Source organism: Eurytemora carolleeae, unplaced genomic scaffold (genome assembly GCF_000591075.1).
Source record: "Eurytemora carolleeae unplaced genomic scaffold, Eaff_2.0 scaffold106, whole genome shotgun sequence".
In the NCBI taxonomy this organism is placed as follows: Eukaryota; Metazoa; Arthropoda; class Copepoda; order Calanoida; family Temoridae; genus Eurytemora; species Eurytemora carolleeae.
The window spans coordinates 366194-391915 of NW_019396089.1; the positions used below are offsets into that span (position 1 = coordinate 366194).

General features: G+C 30.3%; 1 protein-coding gene across 1 annotated transcript; it reads left to right on the plus strand.

Annotated features, from left to right (window-relative positions):
• The first annotated feature begins 2899 nt into the window (after positions 1-2899).
• Positions 2900-23760, plus strand: LOC111718378 (uncharacterized). The gene is made up of 19 exons (XM_023493952.1): positions 2900-3106; positions 4999-5077; positions 5976-6164; positions 6656-6737; positions 8610-8652; positions 9088-9169; positions 9242-9345; positions 10031-10084; positions 10839-10882; positions 11257-11317; positions 13181-13252; positions 15269-15344; positions 16364-16442; positions 18154-18217; positions 21066-21143; positions 21793-21829; positions 21910-21960; positions 22419-22453; positions 23570-23760. The coding sequence occupies exons 1-19, from the start codon at positions 3072-3074 to the stop codon at positions 23733-23735; spliced, it is 1431 nt and encodes a 476-aa protein (XP_023349720.1). The 5' UTR covers positions 2900-3071; the 3' UTR covers positions 23736-23760.
• Positions 23761-25722: the final 1962 nt, after the last annotated feature.

Sequence of the window (25722 nt, forward strand, 5' to 3'; positions counted from 1 at the left end):
TGTTACACCTGAAATTAAACAGGAGACAAGTAAACATGCATGGTACTTTAGAAGATGCATAAACAGGTTGCAAAGATATAGGAATTAGAAAATTTGAGTTTGTTGAAAAAAACTCAATTACTACATGAAATTGAATTAATTAGAGAAAATTATGTAATTCTAGTTACAGAGCGTAGGGTTGGAATTTGTTTAATAACAATCTAAAAACGTTCCATTCTAAATAATTTCATTTATTTCTGACCATACGAGGATATGGCGTTGGTTAAAAAGGAAAGCTAAACAAATATATATTTGAGACATGTAGTCATGAGCTTTGATCAATTAACTTCCTTTCCCTACAGTATAGTACTTTATACACTATACTAGTACACATTTATACTCCTTATTGTCATGGCTTATCAATATAAATTATTACTAATTCAATTTGCAACATAATTCTAGTAACCTTTTACCCTTTTTGAATTAGACACAGATAAAATGTTCCATGGAACAAGAGCAGAAGTTTTTAAAATAAACGGGCAACTTCGTTACCGAAGGGAAAAATCGATAAATTTAATGCAATGATTAGTTGAATATCATTCTTAACAAAACATGTTATTATTAAAATCTACAAGCCTTCATTGGATAATAGTAGGGGTGGACAAAAAACGTTCTTTTTTAAATTAACAAAGAACTTTGTTTTTAGTTAAAAACAAGCAATTATTTTATAAGCATTTCAGTTCAATTTAAACTTTAAATGTTGCATTTCAACTTTAAAGTCGCCATTTTGTGAATTTTCCTGTTTTTGTTGGTGGTATTATACAGAAACACACAAAGGATAAATTTCTTTATTCTGGCCGATGTTAACCTTCTCTGGGGTCTTATGTAAGTTTTCACTAAAACTTGGGGCCTATCGGTTCAGCCGTTTTGACATCCATTGAATACAAACAAACCAACAAACAAGTAAAACAATATAAATTTATTACTTACAAAGAATGATAATTGAACAACAACCTTTTGCTTTGAACATAATCTTTAAATGCTGATAAGTAATACTAAAGAAATAGGCTGGTTATTTAACTGAATGAAAAAAAGACAAAGTAAGATCTAAAGTCTCTAGGTGAACCTGTACATTTAGGCACAGGGGCTTTCGGATCATTTCGTTTGTTCATTGTTCTTGAAGGACCCATCATCTCTTTCAGTTTTTTTTTTCAATCGCTCAAAAAACTATAGTTTTTGACAAAATCTTTTAAAAAATTTGTTCGTTCAGTTTTTTTCAAGTTCGTTCTAACAATTTATATTGTTCGTTTTTTATTCCTTTTTACAGAGAGATCGTTTTTTTCATTTCTCTGAAGGAAACAAGTCGTTCGGCCAATCGATCGTTTTTTTCTCCTGAACGACACTATCATTCATAAAAAAATGATGTTCTTTCTCAAAAATTTCGTTCGTTCACAAAAACGAAGCCCATCTATTTGTATATTCAGGTTAAGAGTTGATAACATTGAATTTGATTCATAGTATTTCATTTTGATAAGAGAGTTACCAAAAATATCAACATATAATTAATTGGTTTCCGGTAAAGAATTACTATAAGCACCTGTGACTTTCTCCTTTTATTTAGTTTTTGGTTTGTTACTGAACAACAAAAACACTGATCAAATGATGCTTTTTATTTTTCATCCCATCTCATCCTTCATGCTTAGAGAGTGGCAAAAAAGCTGATTTTTATACATGAATTTTGGTTTTGCAACAAACTCTGATTTTATAATGCTTATATATTTTCAACCCACTGTATTAACAAATAGATTGATCTTGATTGATTGATTGATGATGTCAGAGTTTAAACATTGAACCGATCTCCGTGTTTTTTTAACGCCAAAATTCTATGTGTAATATAGCATGTTTGTCAATATTATTTTTTGATTATTGTTTTAAATTTTGAAAATTCTCTTGTAGTTTTAGCTGTAGTTGTAGTTGTAGTTGTAGTTGTAGTTGTAGTTGTAGTTGTAGTTGTAGTTGTAGTTGTAGTTGTAGTTGTAGTTGTAGTTGTAGTTGCAGTTGCAGTTGTAGTTGTAGTTTGTAGTTGTAGTTGTAGTTGTAGTTGTAGTTGTAGTTGTAGTTGTAGTTGTAGTTGTAGTTGCAGTTGCAGTTGTAGTTGTAGTTGTAGTTGTAGTTGTCGTTGTAGTTGTATCATTCTTTTCCCGATTGATACCAGAGCCTAAATCTCAAACAATTTTCCTTTTATGGACGTTTAGAATATCTGCTTATGATTTCCAAATCCAATTTGACAGTGCTGCACAAAACCCTTTAATCGTGTTTGTAAAAAATATTTAACATTGAAGTTTAGGAAATCTTTTAAACCCTAAACAGGTGGGGGGGGGGCGTTTAGCGCCCCCTGTAGATTTTTTGTCCTAGCACTCTCATTTTTGACACTATCACCGTGCAATTTTGTGACTTTTAATGAATAGTAATTTAAAGGATTTTTTGTTCAATTTTTTTTATTTATAAGGTAGCGTACAGGGCGAAAAAACATTCCGGTCTGTGAAAAAAAATTTAAATTAGCCCATAACTTTTTTGTGACTAAAGCTAGATCTAAAAACTATATTTTTTAAAAGCCCTTGAAAAATGCATGTAGAAACGTGTGTCACATTTTGAGATTTATTCAAAACAAAAAAATATTTTTTAAATTTCTTTTAACCTTTTTTAGGCATTTTATTAAACCTCCCTAGCGCCCAAACTATTAAAGTTATCGATCTATTTTTGTATAGCATGGAAGGACAGAATTGTTGTTTTTTCAATTAGCTCGGGCATTTTTATATATATTTAAGTTAAAAAAATCATTCAGAGTCATGAGGCTTTGGAAAGCGTTTGTTTTATAGGGTCATCCTTTGAAGTGTATCTTTTAATGTACTTATAGTTATTTTTAATGGTTATTACAGAAATAATGAATACTCAATCAAAATAATGTTTAACTAACGTACTGCATTGGAAGGAAATCAAAACAAGTTTAAACTAGTTTAAGATGGAGCACAGCGATGTTTCGTCACTTGATCACTTGAGAACTTGAGCACTGCAGCATTTCAGAACTTCAAATGATTTTCAAAATTATACCGCGGAGGCTGTATAGGTAAGTTATCTAACTTTTAACTTCAAAATCGCCATTTAAGGATAATAAATTCATAAATTCACAACGGCCCACTTTAAACCTAAGTTAAAGCTATAAATTAAATCACTCGTTTTCTCTCTGAAAATTAATTGTTTTCAATTTCGTGACTTGCGGTTTTATAAACGGAGATGAGAATTGAAATTAAAAGAAATCCGTTGATAATCTGACATGTTAAATGCCTCAAAGTCAAGTTCAGGGTCATTTGAAATTACCTCGATGACCTTTAGATTTTGTTCAATTCAAATTTCCTTTAATTGCAATAGTTTATCATCGTAAAATTAAAATTGAAGGTGGTTTTAATGTGAAAATACTATGAAAATTTATAATCATATTTTTGATTTATACTTTTTTGTAACATTAATTACAAAAAAAATCATTAGTAATTTGTTAACTGAGCTGAAAACTATATAATGGTGGATATCAAGATTTATATGCTTAAACTCATGGTTTTACTAAACCAAGATTATTTTAAAATGCATGCGATATCCAAGAAAGAAGTTAAAAATTTAACCAATCAGCGTGTCATGTTAAGATATACTCTTTAACTTTTGAAAAACCGTTTTGATTTCTGGTGTTGATGATGTCATATCAATTGAACTTAACATCAATTGAACAAACGTAAGTTTTGGATTAATCAGGAGCGTAGTGGGCGGGGGCCGGTACCCCTGTGCCCCCCGTGGCCCGTAGACATGCACCCTCTAGCCCCCCCCCCCCTAGAGCCAGAGGCAGGCTCTAATTTATTAAACAGTAAACAGATTTTTTACTTTTCTCATCATTCGACAATGTCACAATTTGTCCATTTTACGTTTATTTCTTAAATTCTTTCTTGTACCTTAATCTTATTTACAATATTTTTTTTCGCGGGGTTTCATTTAAAATCCGTTTCAGTCTCTCAGAGCAAGATGATTGACGCAGAGTTTTATTCAAATCCGCGGTTACCGGACCTTTTTTTTGGTTAAGAAATATTTCTATTAACAATGTTTTGGGACATCTTTTTTCTCACAAAGCGCCACAAATCCAGATTTAGGTATCGTGAAAAAGCTTTAAATAATACTGTCTTTAGTGTAATCAAGTCTTTTGCTAATAGATTTTATAATGGTATGATTGGTAATTATGATCAGATGACTAAAAGTCAGCCTTCAAGTAGATTAATATAGATTTTAACCTTTATTTTTTTCTTAATATCGGTTTTTAGGGGGTGCACATCAACCGTTAGGGGGGTGCACAAAAAAAGTCCACCCCCCTCTAAGCTTATCCTCAACTACGCGCCTGGGATAAATATTTATTAAGACTAACGATCAAAATGACAATAGTCCTAAAATATGTTTTTTATAATTTTATATTAACATGATAAAAAATCACATTTGTTTAAATGCTCTAAAATCCGGCTTGTGAATAGTTGACTTTAATTCAGTCGGATATTAGTCCAATCGATATACTATTGTATCTTAATTGTTATCAAACGTGTAAACAGAAAATCAAAAGTGTGTACATTGGATAATCAGATTAAGCGATCGTGAAAAAGGATATCTCATTCTAAAGTTTTTACCTCTGTTTATACAATTCATAACATTAATTTAGGAAAAAATAATATTAAATATAAATTATCATCCGGAAAATTTGTTATTATTTTCTTCTTCTTTTGTAAAACTTGTCTGCATAGTATTTCTTTATTAATTGTATTATTAATCGAGAAAGAATTATTAAAGTTTATAATTATTATGTTTTATTTGAAGTTTTTTTAGTTTCTTTTGGTAACACATTAATAACCTTGTAAATATAGTTTCTACAATTAAACATTTGTTTATTTTCTAGTATTTAAAAATTCAAGAAAAAGATTTTTTATGTTTTAGGTCCAAATATTTACAAGTGGGAGTCACTCTTTGTTTTCTCTTCTTTTGGGCCTCTCAGCTCCTATATCACTCAACCAAGGTAAAATTGTGGAAAACTATTAATATTCAAAGGGATTGTTTAGATATTTTGACTTTTTATATTTCGTTCGTTCATCGTTCGTGAACGACCCATATCAGTCGTTTGTTCAGTCGTTCACAAATTATTTTGTTCGTTCATTTTCAATCTATTTCATTCTTTTTATCGCTGAAACATTGTTTAGTAAAACGGCTGGTTCAATAAAATCGATCTTTCATTAAAAAATGGATTTTTCAAAATTTTGTGAGAAAATTCGTTCGTTCAGTGAAACGTCGATTGTTTTTCAAGTTCGTTCGAAAAGTAAAAGGTATCCACGGCTTTCCCCTACAGTAACCCAAGGGTCTGCAACTACTTTAGAAATACTAATAAAGCACAAAATAAAGTAATAAATTCACATGTCAGGGCTACAAAAAATATATGTGAATAAGTTACGTAAAATAAAAGGTCAAGGCGACAATTTACAGTCTCCACTCAGTCTGAAAATTCGACGAACTTTTCAAAGCGCTCTGGATCCATGTGGGTCTAAGCAGTAACCACAATTATGTATTTTGAAAAAAATCTAATGATTATTGTCATTTTTTTCGGTAAATTATCTTTTTTTAAGATTATCAAACTTTGAAATTTGATTTCCTTTCCATACATAAGTTCACATTTTTCATGAAGGCTTAAATCGTTCAAGCGTTTGTAGCAATAAGTTTATTGAAATTACCAAGAAATGGTTTTAAGATTATATTTTCCCCATGCACTAAAGCTCGGGACAAAATATAATCTACAGAGGCTTCCATAACGAAAAAAGCAAATTTCTACCCAAGAACTGTATAGTACTGTGAACCAAAATATTAATATTATAAATACTTGTTACAATATTATATTTTCCTTTTTAACCCTTAATCGTTTTTAGGAATATTATTCATTCAGAGAGTCAATAATAATAAATAAATCATCATTAAGCACTCCACCCCCTTCTACACCACCCCCTTCTACAACTACCACAGCTGCCCCCAAGCTAAAGGATGTTGTGTACGACAGTGAATGGATTCATGTACCGTTGTCAAATGGTAAATCAGTCTACCAGTACTCAGCATACCAGGTACATGTGTCAGTGTGCAGTACAATCCAGTATTATGTACAATTCAATACAATCCAGTACAATCCAGTACAATCCAGTACAACCCAGTACAATCCAGTACAATTCAGTACCATTCTGTACAACCCAGTACAATCCATTACAATCCAGTACAATTAAGTACAATCCAGTACAATCCAGTAAAATCCAGTACAGTCCAGTACAATCCAGTACAATCCAGTACAATCCAGTACAATCCAGTACAATCCAGAACCATGCTGTACAATCCAGTACAATCCAGGTGGTATAATCCATTACAATTTCTAGTACAATGCAGTACAATTCAGTACAATCCCGTACAATCCAGATAAATTTAGTACAATCTAGTACAATCCAGTACATTCTAGCATAGTCTGCAGTACAGTCTAGTACAATACAGTGCAATAAAAGACAATGCAGTACAATCCAGTACAACCCAGTACGAAATTAAGAATAATTTTTATTGTATTATTTAGGATAACCGGGTTGGATATCCAATTGTACGAATTATTGGAATTACTCAATTTAAGTTTAAAGACAAACTTGACTGTATAATGGGTAAGGCATCATTTTTGGCACATTTATTGAAGTTGCCTGGGTTCTCTGGGCCGTCCTTTGACTGATGTAATTTCAAATGAACCTCAATTTTTAGAAAGGGCCATATGGATATCAAGGGTAGGTGTGCAATATTGATTTTACAACATAAACGTCCTATTTGAGTCAAATAAGGTTCGATTGTTTGAGCAATTTTTTAGAGAGAAGTCACTGAGACAAAGTAATGCTGTGTTGAAGTTTTGAAATCCGAAGGAAAATTCCGTGAAACTCCTGAAATGGGTATTTTAAACACGAATGAGAGACCATTATTACTTTGGCAGGCTGTTGGCACCCCCACATCTTTTAATAATGGTTGTAAGAATCTATATATCTAGATTATCCAGAGTGGGGAACTATAGAATGGATAACCTTTAATCCCTAAACCTTAATCCGAATATCCACTGTGGAAACTTTTAATTTTAGTTCTTAATCCACTCTTTTTCTCTCTCTTTGGATATCCGTACGTTGTTTTCTCCAATGAAAGTGTAGGAATTCAAGGAGTATGAAACAAATGACGCAGCCCGCCCTATCATATCATGACATAATCTGAGCAAAAAGAGAGGATTCAGCATTAATCCTGATATCCACCATTCTAAAGTTCCCAGCTCTGAATACGTTGTAATTTCTTGAAGAAAAAGAAATAAAGTATATATGTTTTCTTTTTCGGAATAGTTGTCTGTAACAAAGACGACATTATAAATATATTGCGGGTTTACAGGATCTATTCAAGGATGAATATATCTACAGAAAAAAAAAATTATAAATTAAAATCATTATAAATTAATGCAAGATACAGTTGATCAATGTTTGTGAATGAAGAGATTATACGAATATATTCATTTTGTCTATTCTCAACATGAAACACAAGACAAATGCATTTTAAGAAGAGTATTGTTAGCCCCCCCCCCCTGACCCACTAAAATACCCCACCGTGCGGAACCCTTTAGACCTATATCTGATCAATAAAGTGAAAGATATCTTCTAGCTAACAATAGTGTTTATCTCTGTGTTTGTTATATAAATCCGCATTTAAATTTTTACAGAGAAACCATATTTAGAAATAATCAAATTTTTACAAGAAATAAAAATCGAAATCTAAAAAATAATGTCCGCCATCTCTTCAAATTTGTTACAATTAATTAATATTGCCATTTGAAAATAAGGAACTTTAATCTGTAAATTGCTTATTCATAAAAGTGGCAGGCGGAGCCAGAGAACCTAGAGGTAATAGACCCGAAAGGAAAGGATAGACGCAAGAGAGAGAAAGGAATGAATATCGTCAACAACATTTCTTGGTTGCTTTCTTTTTAAATGTTTGACGGAATAATGGAACAGAAGGACACAACTAAATTGGGTCTGAGAGTTCCATTTTCTGTCATTAGCAAATCAACGCAGATGCGTCTGATAAACATTGTTTTTATTGTATCGCAACTCTATAATTAAGATTAAGGAAAAATAGAAAGCAAGATCAGCCCTCATAAAACAAGTGCTATATAGAGTACACCCATATGTCAGTTTTCTAATGATAAAACAACGGCGCAACACAAAAATAGTAGAAAGACTTTGAAAACGAACATGGACACATTTACTGATATATCTAATTTTTTTGTATGCGTGTGCAAATACGCCTTATTTTGTCCAAAGCATGACTTTTTCCTTTATTAGGTACAAAATGGTCTTTCTTGTTCTCATGCCTTTGCTGCAGAACTATTCTCTTTACACCTGCTGCACCCTAATACTTATATTTACAAGGGAACATATTAGATTGAGCATATAACAGTTATATTTGACTAAAAATATCCTAAAATATATATTTTCACTTTGATATTGTTTTAGAGGATGAGCATGGTTACAGGTTGTCGACAGAAGTAGATTTAAGGTAACATCCCTTTTTTCGGAATAAAATAAGATTTAACTTAAATAGAATTTGGAGCATAATATAATAGTCGAATAAAGTATAACAAAAACAATCTTGATTTTGGTATATTGGTTCATTCACATTAGTATCCAGTTTTAGTATATAATGTCGGGATAAAAAAGTCTCTAAGATTCCGATTTTTGAGCTGTACTATATTCCTCTTAATGGTTGATATCATTGGACTCACAGTCCAAGGTTAAGATCAGAACTTCTCTATGCCTCAGAATTGTATCAAAAACCTCTTCTTCTTCTTACATCTTTCTTTTGTTCCTATTGAAACCTCCATTATTCCAATAATTTATTTATAATTTATTTTTATATATACATATTATTTATATATTCATATTATTTATATTTAAGCATTTAGACATATTTGTTTGCATATTTTATATTCAGACAAAATAAGGAGCACTGGAATCTTCCATGGTCATCATTCTTCTTCAACTGTAGAATAGAAGGAAACTTTATACCAAAACAGGTTCTTTATCTTCTTTTTCTTCTTTTTCTTCTTGGTGTTACAGGGAGAGAAGATTTAATGTCTATATTTCAGGTTCGGTTGGTGTTACAGGGGGAGGAAATACAAAATGGTACAAACTGGACCAAAGTTGTTTCCACTCATCCAATAAGAATTAACGATGCTCATGCATTAAAAAGGTTATTATTTAAAGCTGCAATGTGTGTAAATATTTTGTGCGTCCTCAATGTATAGAATTATACTTAATAGTGTTTATCCAGAATGTGCGTCCTGCAGAGAATATGAATAAAGTATGTCTATTATAATCTAGAACAATAATTAAGATTTATCTAAAACCTCTAAAAAAAGTTTATATATTATGAAAGGGCACTACGATTACCATTTATTGTTTTAATTTATCCGGTTGTCAGACTTCAGTTCATAGGTTTAATATACTTAATTATATTTTGTACACAATGTACAATATATAATTAAGTATTCATATTTATATATACTTCCATTTATACTTTCTATAAAGTATAAAGGGTCTGTTCACTCCTGTATGCCGAGTCCATTAGCGCCTGATCAAATCAGGGTTCAGTAATGGGTTTGTTGTTTATTCTGAACCAATAGAAATAGTATGGCGGTAACTTCTATCTTTCTATCTATCTCATTATCCAATTAGAGTTATGAATCTTTCAATCAGCGCTATCAGTAAATGGAAATATTTACTTCTACTGAAACTATAGTGGTATGACCCTCCATACAAAGAGGTGATTGTCTGTGTTATAACGGTTTCCTTTCACTGATTATCGACAACTGAGTATTGTGTGTGTTAATTTTTCATTTAAAAAATTTGTCTAAAACAAATGAACATTTTTTTAGGAATTTATCCGGGTTCTCTGTTTGCGTGAAACCTTTGTACAATAATCACGACAGGAATGTTTTCATGTAATACTTAGATAGAAGAATATAGATAAGCTTTTAATAATTGAGATAAATCAAATTTTCTGTAATACATAATTTTCTCATTATTTTATTAGTCAATATTTGAAATTAAGCTTGTTTTGCAAGAAAATTAAAGTTAATTTTTACCACAGTAAAGTTCATGTTTACCACAGTAAAGTTCATGTTTACACCAGTAAAGTTCATGTTTACCACGGTAAAGTTCATGTTCGCCACAGTAAAGATTATGTTTACCACAGTAAAGTTCATCTTTACCACGTAGAGTTTATGTTTACCAAAGTAAATTTCATGTTTACCACAGTAAAGTTCATCTTTACCACAGTAAAGTTCATCTTTACCACGTAGAGTTTATGTTTACCAAAGTAAAATGTTTACCACAGTAAAGTTCATCTTTACCACGTAGAGTTTATGTTTACCAAAGTAAATTTCATGTTTACCACAGTAAAGTTCATCTTTACTACAGTAAAGTTCATCTTTACTACAATAAAGTTCATGTTTACCACTGTGAAGTTCATGTTTACAACTGTAAAGTTCATGGTTACCACGTAAAGATTATGTTTACCACAATAAAGTTCATGTTTAAAGTTTAAAGTTACCAAAGTAGAGTTAATGTTTAATTTATCAAATTAAATTTAATATCGATAACTATTATTAAGGGAAAAAAAGAATTTGTAATTTTAATTTTAATTTTAATATATGTTGGACATGAAAAATTAATTATTTCTAGAGCTCTTTGGTTTCTAGAGTTCATCGAATTCTATAGACTACTAGGAATACTGAGATTAGAAGAAGAAATTCTGATTATATACTTTTATATCTGGTTCATTCAAATTCAATTTTTCAATCTTTAAGAAAATTTAATGTTATTGTTGATGTTTATATTTGGAAAAAATAAGAAAAAAATCACTAAATGGACTTTAGGAAATTGATTATTCTTCATGAACTCTTGCTGTTAATCCTGTTATCCAACCTGCTGATATCGTAGACCTTGATATTTCAGACTATAAACTTTGCCAAACCAAATATTTAAGTTTGAAGTGTACACTATCAGGTTGCATAGATATCTATATCAGACAGGTTATAAATTCAGTGTTTTGTGCAAGTAATCAGTTCTTATCTAATTCTAATTCTGAATATCTAAAAAGGTGCAACTCATTTCTTTTTCTACAATCACACTGTAGGACCACATGTTTCTAGCATAATTAGGTAATCATTTTTTTGGAATTAATTAACTAAAAGGGACTGTAGGTGTTAACCTCTGGAATCCGGGATACTTAAAACTACGACTTTTGTCTTCCCATTTATTTCAATTTAAAGTTAGATTTGGGATATCGATTTGTGATATTGATTTGGGATATCGATTTGGGATATCGATTTGGGATATTAATTTGGGACATCGATTTGGGATATCGATTTGGGATATCGATTTGAGATATTGATTTGGAACATCGATTTGGGATATTGATTTGGGATATCGATTTGGGATATCGATTTGGGACATCGATTTGGGATATCGATTTGGGATATTAATTTGGGATATTGATTTGGGATATTGATTTGGGATATTAAGAGAAAGCAAGAAATATACGAATCAATCATATCCCTCTATTTATTAAATCTGGTCTTTAATTTAATCATACACACTTTAAACCTTTATCTCCAATTAACCATAAGGAATATATTTCATTAGATTAACAAGTGTTTATTACTGACATAGATAAAGATAGATTGCACATAAGACGACATTTTTCATCTTGAAAGAATGAATGTACAGAGATGTTTGAAAGATATTCCTATTTTAAAGATTAACTAGGTCGCTTGTGAACATTGGCTGTTCTTATGTCATTGAGTACTTGTGGTGTACATGAGTTCTGTATAGAGAAATTTAAGTTTAGTCCTTCTCATGTCCTTCTTCTGATCTCGTCAATATGATGCATTGCTCAGTGAAATATTGTTGTTCAAATAGTTCCATTCCCGGAGTTATTTTACACTCTATTAAAACACCAAACCACCCCGCTTATCATTGAAGTACACTTTGACCCCCATAAGTATGAGTTCATGGACTATACAATTCTTGGTGATTTTGTGTACATAAGCTATCTATGTTTATTTATTTATCTATGATTACTGACTATAAATTTTTTGAATCTTTGTTAAAGAAATCCAAATCGAAAATTAGTCGTTTTCGGGAAAAAGTTTGAAGTGTGTAATATGATGTATATATCGTTGTATATGTAGAAGACAGAGTGTTAGAGAATCATCCCAAATAGATATCCCAAATATATATCCCAAATATATATCCCATGCAAATCAATATCCCAAATCAAGTTGCTCAAGTTCCCTACAATCTACATAGTACTCGTTTGATATAAATTAGTTTTAATAAATTATTAGTTTCGTGAATCGGTTGATATTTGAGTTGTTGTGAACCATTATTAGTCTGTTCAAACAATGCCCGTCTGTAATAGATTGGTCTAATCAAAAATAAACTAGATATCAATGTCTATAATTTCAAATGATGATTATTTTTCAATTCCGCATTTCTACTGCAGGAAAACATTTAGGAATTATCAGATTGAACACTTTAAACCCTATCTTCCAAATTATTGATTATATAAAGGTTTCAAGGGTACCGTTATGAATGGAGCATTGCCACCTTGAATGGAGCGTCAATTGAAATTACGCTTACAGTCCCTTTAAAAACTCGGTAGTAGCCAACTCCCTGGTCAATTCAACTCTGCCAGAAAACTGATTATAAGACTAATCAATCAATCAATCAATCCAACACAAATATACAAACATATTGAACTCGTCTTGTTTATCTGTCAAATTTTTTCATAAAGTACAATATTAACGTGCTTCATCATTGCGTCTTAATTTTGATATTTAATATTCCGGGACCTGTATCTGGGAAGGAATTTAAAATAGGTTGAGCTGCATTTTGAACCACTGATTCCAAGTTTAAGTTGTTGGAAGGATTTGAATTGGTCACTCAAATTTAAACCGGCAGAGGCAGTTTAAATTCATTAAATTTGGCTCCAGCCTAACTTTTATTTTTTTTTCTCTAAGGCACTATCAGAAGAAGAATGTAATTACACTATTGCCCTGGAATCTACCGATAGAATCTAAAACTAAAATCAGGTATTTGTAAACTAATACAGGGGGCACATATTAGTCAATGATCACTACAACAAAGATGAATTTAAAATTGAAAATTAAAATTCCCTTTTAACTTAATTAAATTACAAGTACTATGGTAATCATATATATATATTTTTCTTATCAATGCAATTGTTTAAAATTGTTTCCTTATTTATATGCATATAAATATATATATATACCTGAGTTCATTAAACTTAGTTAACATTTAGAAGGTCTACAGCATCATGTTGCAAAGATATAGCGATTAAACTGTATGATCTTGTAGAATTCATATTTTGAAATTTTTTAAAACAATGGTCCATTCAAAATCTACCAAGTCCGACGTTTTTTCTTATAAATGTACCCGTCCGACGTTTGTACTGGTCCGACGTTTGTACCAGTCCGATGTTTGTACTATTCCGACGTTTGTACTGGTCCGACGTTTGTACTGGTCCGACGTTTGTGCGTCTGACGTTTGTACTGTCCGACGTTTGTGGCGTCCGACCTTTGATATTTCAAGCTCAGATTATTTGATCTAACAGAATTCATTGTTTGAAATATCTTAGGTATGCAACATTTCCAAAGATATAGTGATTAGAAAATCAGAGTTTGTGGCAATTCCTTTACATTTTTTATCCTTCCTCGGCGGCAATTAGCTACACCTTCCTGTACACGCTTTACATAGTACCCTTTTCGGCGTCAGTACTGTACAAGTAAATACGCCTAAGTAAACTATACATACGCACTGGAAGCCTAGTACATTTGAATTTCCGAGCCGAGTCAACCTTTCCGGTCCCAGTTTGTACTGTACCTAGCTCTACGGACAGGACTAGCCGGTGCAACAAGGTTGACGCGGTCAGACTTTATGCTTCAGATAGACTGAATTTATTATTACTAAAGGGGCAGTGGTGTGTGTACGGGTTAATTCTTCGTTATCTTAATATTTCTGTTTTTTTTATGTTTTCATGAATTTTTGTTTTATATGAGTTATTTTGTTACTTATACTTTTTTCATTTATGCTAATGCTTTCATGGTAAATTTTATTTCTACAGTAATCATCGTGGTAGTACGTTAAATTATATGTATATATATCACAGTGCATGAAAGTTTAAGATATTTCTATTTTTTAAATTTAAATTAGCATAAAATGAATTGAGTTTTTGCCCCTATATTCTAATCTCTTTATCTTAGCACCCTTATATCGTTGACCTTAGGTATTTTAAGCTATGAATTCTCCACCCTTAGGTTTCAAAGAAATATGGATTATAATTTTTGTGGCAAAGATGAAAAGAATAAAATTGTCAAGAAATGTTTTAATTCCAAGTAAAAATTAAAATCTTTAAAATGTCATGTTCAAGGGATTTTCAAAAATGTATACTTTATCATTTTTTGGACAATTTTTTTGCTAACATTTTTACTATATAACTGGATTTTGCAAATTCAATTTTTGCAAATTTGCAATTTTTTTGAAAGAATCTAAAAGTAGAGCATAAGAGTCTTTCAATGATGTATCATTTGTCACATTTGGACATCAAACATGGGATTTAGGGGGAGGGTTCAAATTGACCCCCCCCCCAGTGTATCCTGGTTTTCAAGTAGCCCAACAGGGATAGGGTTAAAAGTTAAATGAGTAGTTTTTCAGTTTAATTAATTTAATGCCAATATAATTATTTTCTTAAAAACTATAACATTTCAAAAATTGAAAATTTTTAAAAGTTTTTTTCTGTCCTCTCTTAGTCTAAAAGAAAGATTATTTCAATTACTACCTATTTCCAAAGTATCTCTTTAGAATACACAAAATACTTAAAAAAAGGAATTCAGTCTCTGCAACAAACTTTGGTTCTCGTATCCCTTCATATTTAAAACCTGATGGTGTAAACCTTTTATATTTCAAACTTAGGCGGCTTTTTGAACAGACAGAATTCATAGTATGAAATATAGGTCTACGACATCTGGTTGCAAAAATATAGAAAACAAATCATTTCCTTTATTTTTTACTGAAACAAAATTATTTAGGAACGAAGGACAGTTTTCAGCCTTTAATGATTGTACATATAGATCTATGTACAGGTTCAAGTACACTGCAGTTGTGGTAAAAAAAAAACTTTCATACTTTTCTTTATAATATATTAATTAATTTATAATTAATTATTCTATAAAATTAAGATTAATTTGACAAAAAATATTAAACCAATTCATTTTCATATATTTGAAGAATAAAAGCTTCTTTTAATCTAAAAAACATAAATAATTTCCTTAGAAAATAAGTATTAATGGAACTATTCCACGTCAATGCAATGGTTTCTCAATATTATTAATATTCTAACAGTGAATGCCAGATATATGAATACATAGACCGTCATAAGTTTTTTTAATAATTCTAAAAAACTTCTTTTTATTTTTAATTCATGGTAAATTAATAGCCCTGAAATATGAATTAAACTCATTTTTCCGCGGCATTTGTTCTAAAATATGTTGAGGATAAGACATTATAAAAACTCTTGCTATGTATTCATATATCTGGGATTCACTGTAGTAGAAGAAAAACCTATTAACAGGACGAAAATATATATTTGTCATTTAATTCTTGAAACACTTTTTTTTGAACATTTTCTTAATGTTTTTTTCTAAAGTTGGTCTAATTGCAAGCACAAAATTATTATTGAATTTTTAAGAATGATATTTTATGGTCCATGAATACTTTATTTTCAACTTAAATTTTGATTATGGAATAAAATTGTTTACGTTAAGCAATAACTACTATTTTTTAAAAACACCTGTAAAAAAGAAAGTTTCAGTCCCAAGTTAATGAAATATTAAAATAACAAATAATAAAAAACAATAAATTAAACATGAATTTAAACCATAAATGAATTTTTCTGGTTTCTTAATGTTTTTTTAATAAAAATTATAGAAAATCTCATGGTTTTTTTATGATTGAATTTGATAAACTCATGAAACTAATGAAAGTATATACATAAAAATTTCAATTTCTTAAATTATTTTTTATCTGAATTTCTGGCCATCTTTTTTTCTGTTCTAAACTCACTTTGTATCAGGCTGTTTTGAAAAACTACCGCGAACATAAAAATATTTCCTATATTTTATTAGGACGTGGATGAATATTTGATACCAAAACAAAGTTTAGATATTCCAACGATGTTAGATAAACTAGATGGAAAATCCACAGGTAGAAATATTCACTAAACGGAAACCTTAGATGGAATTTAAAGAATTTTAGCCGCGGTTTAAATCCGCCAAAACCCGGTTTAAATTAAGTGCCGGCTTAAATCTTGAAACATTTGATACAATTTTAAGTGGAACCAACCATATTTAAACCGCGGCTTAAATTTAAACCGCCGCTCAAATTCTTTAAATTCGGCCACTTATCTATTAAAATTTTACCGACTTAGCCCTGCGTACGTCTAAAACTAAAGAATGCTCAAAGTTCAAGCTGTAGCTTAAAAATCTTTAAAATTAATGAAATTAACTTAAATTAAATTTGACTTAATCCCTTACTCATTTATTACTTAAAAAATGTGGGTGCATAAATACGCAAACGCTGAATCATTATGCAGAGAAGCATGATCAATTGTTGGAAAATGATGAGAGATCAGACTGCAAGGTTTTCCTGGGGTTAAATATTTAACTCTTCGATTTAGGTGATTTAAATATTTAAGCTGTACCTTATTACAGTTAAGGTTTAGTTTAAGTTACGAGCGGCATTTCATCTAAAACTTAACATTTGTGTCCTAACTTTTCATTTTTTAGTTTTGGACTATTAGTTATGTATATAAGTATTAGTTATGAATATAAGTTAATTCTGCTCCATGAATATGATTGGTTATATTTTTATACAATATTAATAGATTGAAGAAACAATCATCCTAAATTATAGTCCTAGTCCCTCCATTACCCAAAAGCCATTTTTTACTTACAATTAATTACCGGAGATGGTTTTATTCAATAAATTGAATTTTAAACAAAATTTAAGATATCTCTTGTTTTTTTCAAAGCAATAAATGGCAGACCGCCTTGTTTTTGCATGCAGGAGGTTTTGCACAAACCGGTATGCAAACTGTATTGCAATGTTTGCTTGTAAATCTAAAGGGAGATTAAACCTTTAATTTTGCAATTTTCTATAGTTAATTGATCTAAAGTTTGCGAGCTCTCTAGCAAAAATCTTTTAGAAGTATGACAATTACTTCTATTAAACCTAATCTAAAAACAGCCCGGTGTTTTACGTGTTATGAAGTACTTTTCATAAAAACCTAGATCTTGTATGAGGAATTAAGACAGTTGATAATCATTTATTTTCAATTTGTGATCTCAAAAACCTTCAAAGGAACCAATTGGGTAACAATTATGAGAAAAAACTGAATTAGAAAAAAAAAGACTTTTTTGAAAAATATCTCTGTTTCAACCGCTTAAATTTGTGCTGACAATTAACATATTAGCGATGTTTTTCTTATTAATAGAGGCTATTTTTTTAAGTTAATTTTTTGAAGAAGAAAAATTCTTTTGCCTAACAAAATATTGTGCTTTAAAACCCCTGAAAACTGTTAAAGTATTGGTGGGTGTTGCCCCTTTAACTCAAATATTTGATGACAACGAACTTTGCAGCGGAAACTTTTTAAATATGCGTATTTGCATAAAAGTTTTATATTGATATATGTATATATATATATATATATATATATATATACATATAGATTATAGTTTTCCTGGGGTTGAGAAAAACGACTTAATACCATGAATTCAAGGAATGTCATATCAATGTCATATCAATTTTGATAGAAACCGTGGTTTGTGTGCCTCCCTTGAAAAATGAACAGGCCCAGGTGTTCATTTTCTAGTTCTTGCTATTTTATGAAACACGTATTTCAAGAATACATTTTTAGGTTCATTCATCTTTAGAAATGCCTTCTTTTATCTATATTGGGAAAATGATACATCATTAGTCAGGCAAGTTTATTCTATAATAAAATACTGCGATATGTATGAGATGTATGTATGTAAAATAAATATTTTCACTTTTGACAAATATTAACACGTGAGACAAATTATTATACATCCATTTTTCTTGGGCTTTTCTAATATATAAATGTAAGCCCTAAAGCTTAATTAATAAAAAAAAAAATCATTTCTGATTTTTTTGAAACACCTACCCGCCGTTTGACTGACTTCCACCCACCAATATGCATACATTTTTTTTAAGCAAAATTTGTTCACATTTATCACATTAAAAAGTAAAGAAGTTTCAATATTAGTCGTTTTTTAGAACCCCCCCCCCCNAAAACACGTGCCTTTATTTTAATAATAATAATACCGGTTTTTTGGAGGGTGAACAACGACCGTAATAGGGGACTGGTCAACCAAAAAAACGCGCCAAAAATTCAACCTTCCAAGGCTTAACCTCCACTACACCCTTGTAAATTAATCATTTGTAGGTGATAAAAATGGTCGTAAATCAACGGCACGGTTATAAACTTCTAAGTTTGTTTATTCGTTAATAGGATTAAGTGCTCTACTGCTTAAAAAGCTAAATTTTCATTTTTTTACGCATCTCATTTGTACGAAAAATGCCAATGTATTTAATAGTTTTCAATTAGTCTAAAGCAGAATTTAAAAAATCTTGATTTTAAGTGGCCAAAAAATCTAAACCAAACATTACAATCTGTTTTAAGATAAAGTCTATCTTCAAAGATATTAAAGTTATGCATTTCTAACCGCAAATTACGTAAAAAAGAGATATGCTTCACAAGACCTAAAATCTTTTTAAGTTATAGAAAAGACGACATTCTGTGGCTTTTTAATTAAACCAATTGAGGCGTCTGGTCTCAAGGCCTTATTACCCAGCTCTTTGGTTCTTACTATACTGTTATCATTGTATCCATATCAATGATGGATTATTATTAAATAGTCAGAAATTTTAATCAAACACCAATAAACTTTGTTTGATTGATATAACATGTGTCTCTAATAATAGTTTGATTGATATCGTGTTTCTCTGATGATTTTTTGATTGATATAATGTGTCTCTGATAATTGTTTGATTGATATAATGTGTCTCTGATAATTGTTTAATTTAAATAATATGTCTTTGGTACTTTTTTGATCGCTTTAATGTGTCTAATGATTGGGTGATTAATACAATGTGTATCTGATCATTGTTTATTTGATACAATGTGGCTCTGATAATTGTTTCATTTATACAATGTGTATCTGATGATTTTTTGATTGACATAATGTGTCTCTGATAATTGTTTGATTGATATAATGTCTCTCTGATAATTGTTTGATTGGTATAATGTGTCTCTAATAATTGTTTGATTGATATAATGTGTATCTGATGATTGTTTGATTGACATATTGTGTCTCTGATAATTGTTTGATTGATATAATGTGGCTCTGGTAATTGTTTGATTGATATAATGTGTCTCTGATAATTGTTTGATTGAAATAATGTGTCTCTGATGATTGTTTGATTGATATAATGCGTCTCTGATCATTGTTTGATTGATATAATGTGTCTCTGATAATTGTTTGATTGATATAATGTGTCTCTGATAATTGTTTGATTGATATAATGTGTCTCTGATAATTATTTTATTGTTATAACGTGTCTCATTGTTTGATTGATATAATGTGTCTCTGATAATTGTTTGATTGATATAATGTGTCTCTGATAATTGTTTAATTTGAATAATATGTCTTTGGTACTTTTTTGATCGCTTTAATGTGATTAATACAATGTGTATCTCATCAATGTTTATTTGATACAATGTGGCTCTGGTAATTTTCTCATTTATACAATGTGTATCTGATGATTGTTTTATTGGCATAATGTGTCTCGGATAATTGTTTGATTGATATTATGTGTCTCTGATAATTGTTTTATTGTTATAACGTGTCTCTGATAATTGTTTGATTGATATAATGTGTCTCTGATAATTATTTTATTGTTATAACGTGTCTCTGATAATTGTTTGATTGATATATTGTGTCTCTGATAATTATTTTATTGATATAATGGGTGTGTGATTAGAAGAATTTGGTATCAAAGGTATTAAATGGGTGTGTGATTAAAAGAATGTGGTATCCTGTGGGTATGATTAGAAGAATTAGAAGAAGGGTGTTTTATTAGAATAATGTGGCTTCCAATGGATTTGTGAGTGAAAAAATGTGGTATTCAATGTGTTTGTGATTAAAAGAATGTGGTCTCCAATGGGTTAGTGATTAACAGAATGTGGCCTCCAGTGGGGGTATGATTAAAATAATGTGGCTTCCAATGGGTGTGTGAGTGAAAAAATGTGGTATTCGATGTGTATCCAATAAGTGTGTGATTTATAGATTTTGGACTTAATGTGTGTGTGATTGAAAGAATGTGGTCTCCAATGTGTGTTTGATTAAAATAATGTGGTCCCAATGGGTTTGTAATTAACAGAATGTGGTCTCCATTGGGTGTGTGATTAAAAGAATGTGATCTCCAATGGTGTGTGATTAAAATAATGTTGTCTCCCATGGGTGTGTGATTAAAAGAATGTTGTCTCCAATGGCCGTTTGATTGAAAGAGTTTAATCTCCAATAAGTGTGTGATTCATAGATTGTGGACTCCTATGTGTGTGTGATTGAAAGAATGTGGTCTCCAATGGAAGTGTGATTAAAATAATGTGGTTTCTAATGGGTGTGTGATTGAAATAATGTGGTATCCAATGTGTGCTTTATTAAAAGAATGTGGTCAACAATAAATGATGGATTGATAAAATGTTGTACGATTAGTATTTATTTATCAATGTTGAAAAATGTCTAGGCCGGAAGAGGATTCTAAATACCTTATCACAATGTTTAAAACAAGAAGGATAGTAAAACTACACAACTACGGAGTCAGGTTCAGCTATTTTAATTTGTATCATATATATATATATACATAGCCTGTATTGGTATTTGTTTGTTTGATTTCAAAAAGACCAAACCGATCAGGGATTTATTTCTGAAACAGGTTGTCCCTCGAAACATGACAGTTGGTGAATAGTTTCGAGTGTCTTCTTCCATACACCGTATTAGATGTTAAATACTTTTTGCAGTTTATTTTATTTAAAAAATCTTTTACTCAAATATATTTTACTTTGAAATCAAATTTACTGTAAGATGGCTCTCATACAATATTTTTTATCATTCTCTTTGGTATCAAACAACTTAACAAATTATGGAAGAAGACATTTAAACAATTCACTAATTGTTATGTTTCGCTAGACACCCCGTTGTGCAAGGAGTTCAAGTCAGAGTTTAAATTTTACGTACAGTTTTTCAAATTTCGATAATCCACTTATGAAAACATTGGAAGTCTGCAAAATGTTAATTGTCATTAATATTTTTCAAAATATACTAAATCCTTGTAGATGAATCAACAAATAGTAGGTGGATCAATTGCCAACAAGATCTGGAAACCAAAAACATCCTTTTTTTAGGATTAAATTTACTTTGAGGGTTGAGAATAGGATTTACATTGAGATATATTGAATTTTATATATTTTTAGAAGCAAATATGTAGTAAAAGCGGATGATGTTATAGAGGTAGAATAGATAAATTCTAAGAATTGTTTTAAATTTATTGCTTTTTATTTCACCTGGACCATTAATATATTTTTGCACAGGTTGGAAACCATAATATTTGGCAACATATTCCTGGGAGGAGTGCACTCAAGGTATTTTACAACTAGAGAATCATAATATAGGTTTATAATAAAGTCGTAAAAACGTAAAGACATGTTTTTAATGCTAACTACTCTTATTGAAGAGCATGCATGTTAGTGTTACCAAACAATTATTTTCTTATGCTTGTACGTAAAAGAAATTGAGTCTTTGTCACAAACTCAAATTTTCTAATTTCTTTATCGTTCCAATCTAATATTGTAATTTGTAAACCATTAATTTTTCAAATATAGATTATTCAATCTAGCAGAATTCAAAGTTTGCAATTTCAAAGGTCTACGACATCGAAGTGCGAAGAAATAGGGATAAAAAATCAGAGTTTGTGACAAAGCCTAAATTCCTCTGACCTGTTCCTTCTGTCTACTTTATGTGAAGTTAAGTGTCCATACGTGATTTCCTCCATTTAAATAAGAACATTTTTCTTTATCATTAATAAATGACCCTGGTTTAGGTTAAAGAAGAATTTGGATTATCTCATCACTACAGGTTAGTAAATACTAAATACTAGTGTGAGTAAGCTACCTATTTAAGCAGCAAAAACTATAAACCACCAGCTGAAATTTATGAATTTGGGGCAATTGGAACATAGGTCCATATACTATATAGGTCCATATATAGGTCAACATACTAAAAATAGGTCCATATACTATATAGGTCCATATACTATATAGGTCCATATACTATATAGGTCAATATACTATATAGGTCCATATACTATATAGGTCCATATACTATATAGGTCCATATACTATATAGGTCCATATACTATATAGGTCCATATACTATATAGGTCCATATACTATATAGGTCAATATACTATATAGGTCCATATACTATATAGATCCATATACTATAGCTCCACGCTGTTTAAATTTTTCCTGTAAGGGATTTAAAACGTAATTTCAAACCTTCCATTACTAAGGCTCTATTTCAATTAACATGCATGAGATAGCTGATTTTGTATTAGTTGAACTAGCCCTTGCCTAGTTAAACTACATCTCTCTCTCTCTCATTCACAAATTTTCATCTTTTTATGTTATCAATAGCTAATTTAACCGTTTGTACAGGGTTACCCACAAAGGATGAGACTTCAGAGACGATTGTAGGGAATTTATACTGTCTGTTTCCTTATATTCACTTTTCCCTTCAACGTAAACTTGTTTCTTTCTTTGCCAAATCATTATATACGCCATTGGATTACTGTACATAAGGCCGAATACTTAATTTAACCTTGGGATCGTCACATTTTAAGAGTTTTTGGTCGTCTTTACAGTCTCATCCTTTGTGGGTAATGCTGTATATGAAATTATATTTTAAAGTTTTTAATTTGCCTAAATAACAGTTTAAAAGGTTTGCAATTAATTTTGATTTTCGTATCCCTATATCTTTACCATGAATTATATTGGATCAACTAATCAAAGTTTAAACCATCAGGTTCCAAAGATATAGGGATTAGAAAATTTGAGTAGGGGGTTAAGACTCAATTCCTTTCCATTTCTTTACTCAAAAGATAAACAACTGTTTTTCTAGAATAGAATATTTCAAGTGACACCTCTGATATTTTACCTGAAACAATATAAAATTTGACCAGCTTTATTTCAGGATTTGTGAGTTTGGTGGGTTTGCCTGTAAAGAAAATCCTTCTGTAATTGATACTTCAACTCATAGATGGAGTGATAAACTATTTAAAGCTGTTAAAGAGTCCTGTAAACTTATATTTGATAATCCTGCTTGTCCTAACCCTCCTCCACTAGGCAACCCTTGGTGAAATAATATATCTTAATGATAAAGAAGATACAAGGTTATCCAAAAAAGATGATACGTTAATGACGACCTAAAACTTTTTAAAGGGACTGTAAAGGAAAAATGAAAGGGGGTATAGGCTGAAAGCTAATCACTTTAGCTCTTGATCACGAACCATGAAAGTTTTATCTGATGTTCCTGTCTCGAGAAATTGATATAAAACTGTGTTAAAATTATACGAAAGATCATATATGTAAAATTTAGAAAATCTTAAACTTAAATCATTTGACCAGAACTATCACCAATGGCAGAGCAGTATACTGGTCACGTGTCTCCGCCTGTATCACGTGACCACTTTACTGCACTGCCATTGGTGCAATTTCTGGTCAAGCAATACGGACGTATAAATAATATTATGAATTAAATCTATAAAAAATAGAAATAACAAATATAAAATTAGAATTGGAGTAAACTTAAGTTACAATTAGCTTTCTCTGGGATATCATCGTTTTCAGATTGGTTGCATATTTGCTGAATTTGATCTTTTTAAACCCACCACTTTTATGCAAAATTGTATATATATTAATTTTCCTATAAAGTTGACAAAGTTGTAAATCAGTTTCTCGAGACAGGAACATCAGATATAACTTTCATGGGTCGGGATCGAGAGCTAAAGTGATTAGCTTTCAGTCTATACCCCCTTTCATTTTTCCTTTACATTCCCTTTAAACATGACGATCTGAAGGTTAAATCAAATACATACACTGTCTTGAATAATTAAGAGATGTTTATAAATGTCATGTTACCCTTCTTTGGTACAAATCTATAATTGTATTACGGTGTTACGTAGATTTAAAAATTCGGTCCTTTTCCCACCAAGCTGTGATTTTCAAGCACAATTTGACCAAGCAATCATATATTTTTTGCTTTTCTGTTTTATACTTTTTTGTCAGCGGATGAGTTTTAAATGTAAACATAAAAAAGACAACGCTGTACATTTTTAAATAGTTCCATTATTGACCAAAACGTGATTAGATTAGTTTTGAAAACCCGAATCTTAAACATGGTGACAACAGTATACTTGATACACACCTGTATAGTTTGACACTCGATCTGCTTTATGTATAAAATACGGGTTGCTTTGATTTATAAAAAGAATCTAAGAATTTTTAAATATTTGTTCAATCTTCATAAAATACTACATTATCAAGCTTAATTAAAAATATCGAACGGTGGCCGTATAAATAAATTATTGTTTTTGTTAGAATTGAAGTATTATATTCATCTTATAGATGTATTATATTATTATATTTATCTTATATTGCAATCTGAAGGAAAGGATCTAATAATTGTGAAATATTTGCTCAATTCCCATAAAATAATTTATTATTATACACCCTGCCATAAGAATTTATGATTGGGTTTTCATAGAATTGAAACTAATTTAAACTAACTTTCTACAGTTATAACAATTCTAAATATTGTATTCATAATATAAAGTCTAATCTAAAAGTCAGGATCTATGATAATTGTTAAATAATTTCCATGAAATTAAATAAACACATGATCAAACTCACAAATTAATTGAACATATAAATAAATAATTGTCTTTTTGTCATTTTTAAATTTAGAAGCATTGTATTCAAGGTATATAGCAATCTGAAGGAAAGGATCTAATATATACTTTATAACCATTAAATAATAGATCAATATTATGGAGGTTGCTTAATTAAACACATATAAACCAGCCGTATGAATTATTAATTTTTTTTGTTTGAAGTTTAATCAATTTAAGCGAAGAAGCTGGAGTTGTAATGAAGTCTAAAAGAACGAGTCTTTGCGACAAACTCTGATGTTCTAATCCTTTATCTTTGTAAATTCAATGTTGTGGACCAAATGAGTTTTTAAATGAAATAATAGATTATTATTATTATGCAGCTAGCTTATTTAAACATTTAGAACCGGCTGTATGAATAAATGAGCGAAGTTGCTCAAGTTGTAACGTTTTTAAA

Bases quoted from the DNA above. Each gene is read 5' to 3' on its own strand.
- LOC111718378 (XM_023493952.1), top strand. From the start codon at position 3,072: ATGATTTTCAAAATTATACCGCGGAGGCTGTATAG. The intron at 15,345-16,363 runs GTAAAAAAAAAA...ATATTTTATTAG, and splicing joins TCAAGTACACTGCAGTTGTG to GACGTGGATGAATATTTGAT. The intron at 21,144-21,792 runs GTTCAGCTATTT...ATATATTTTTAG, and splicing joins CTACACAACTACGGAGTCAG to AAGCAAATATGTAGTAAAAG.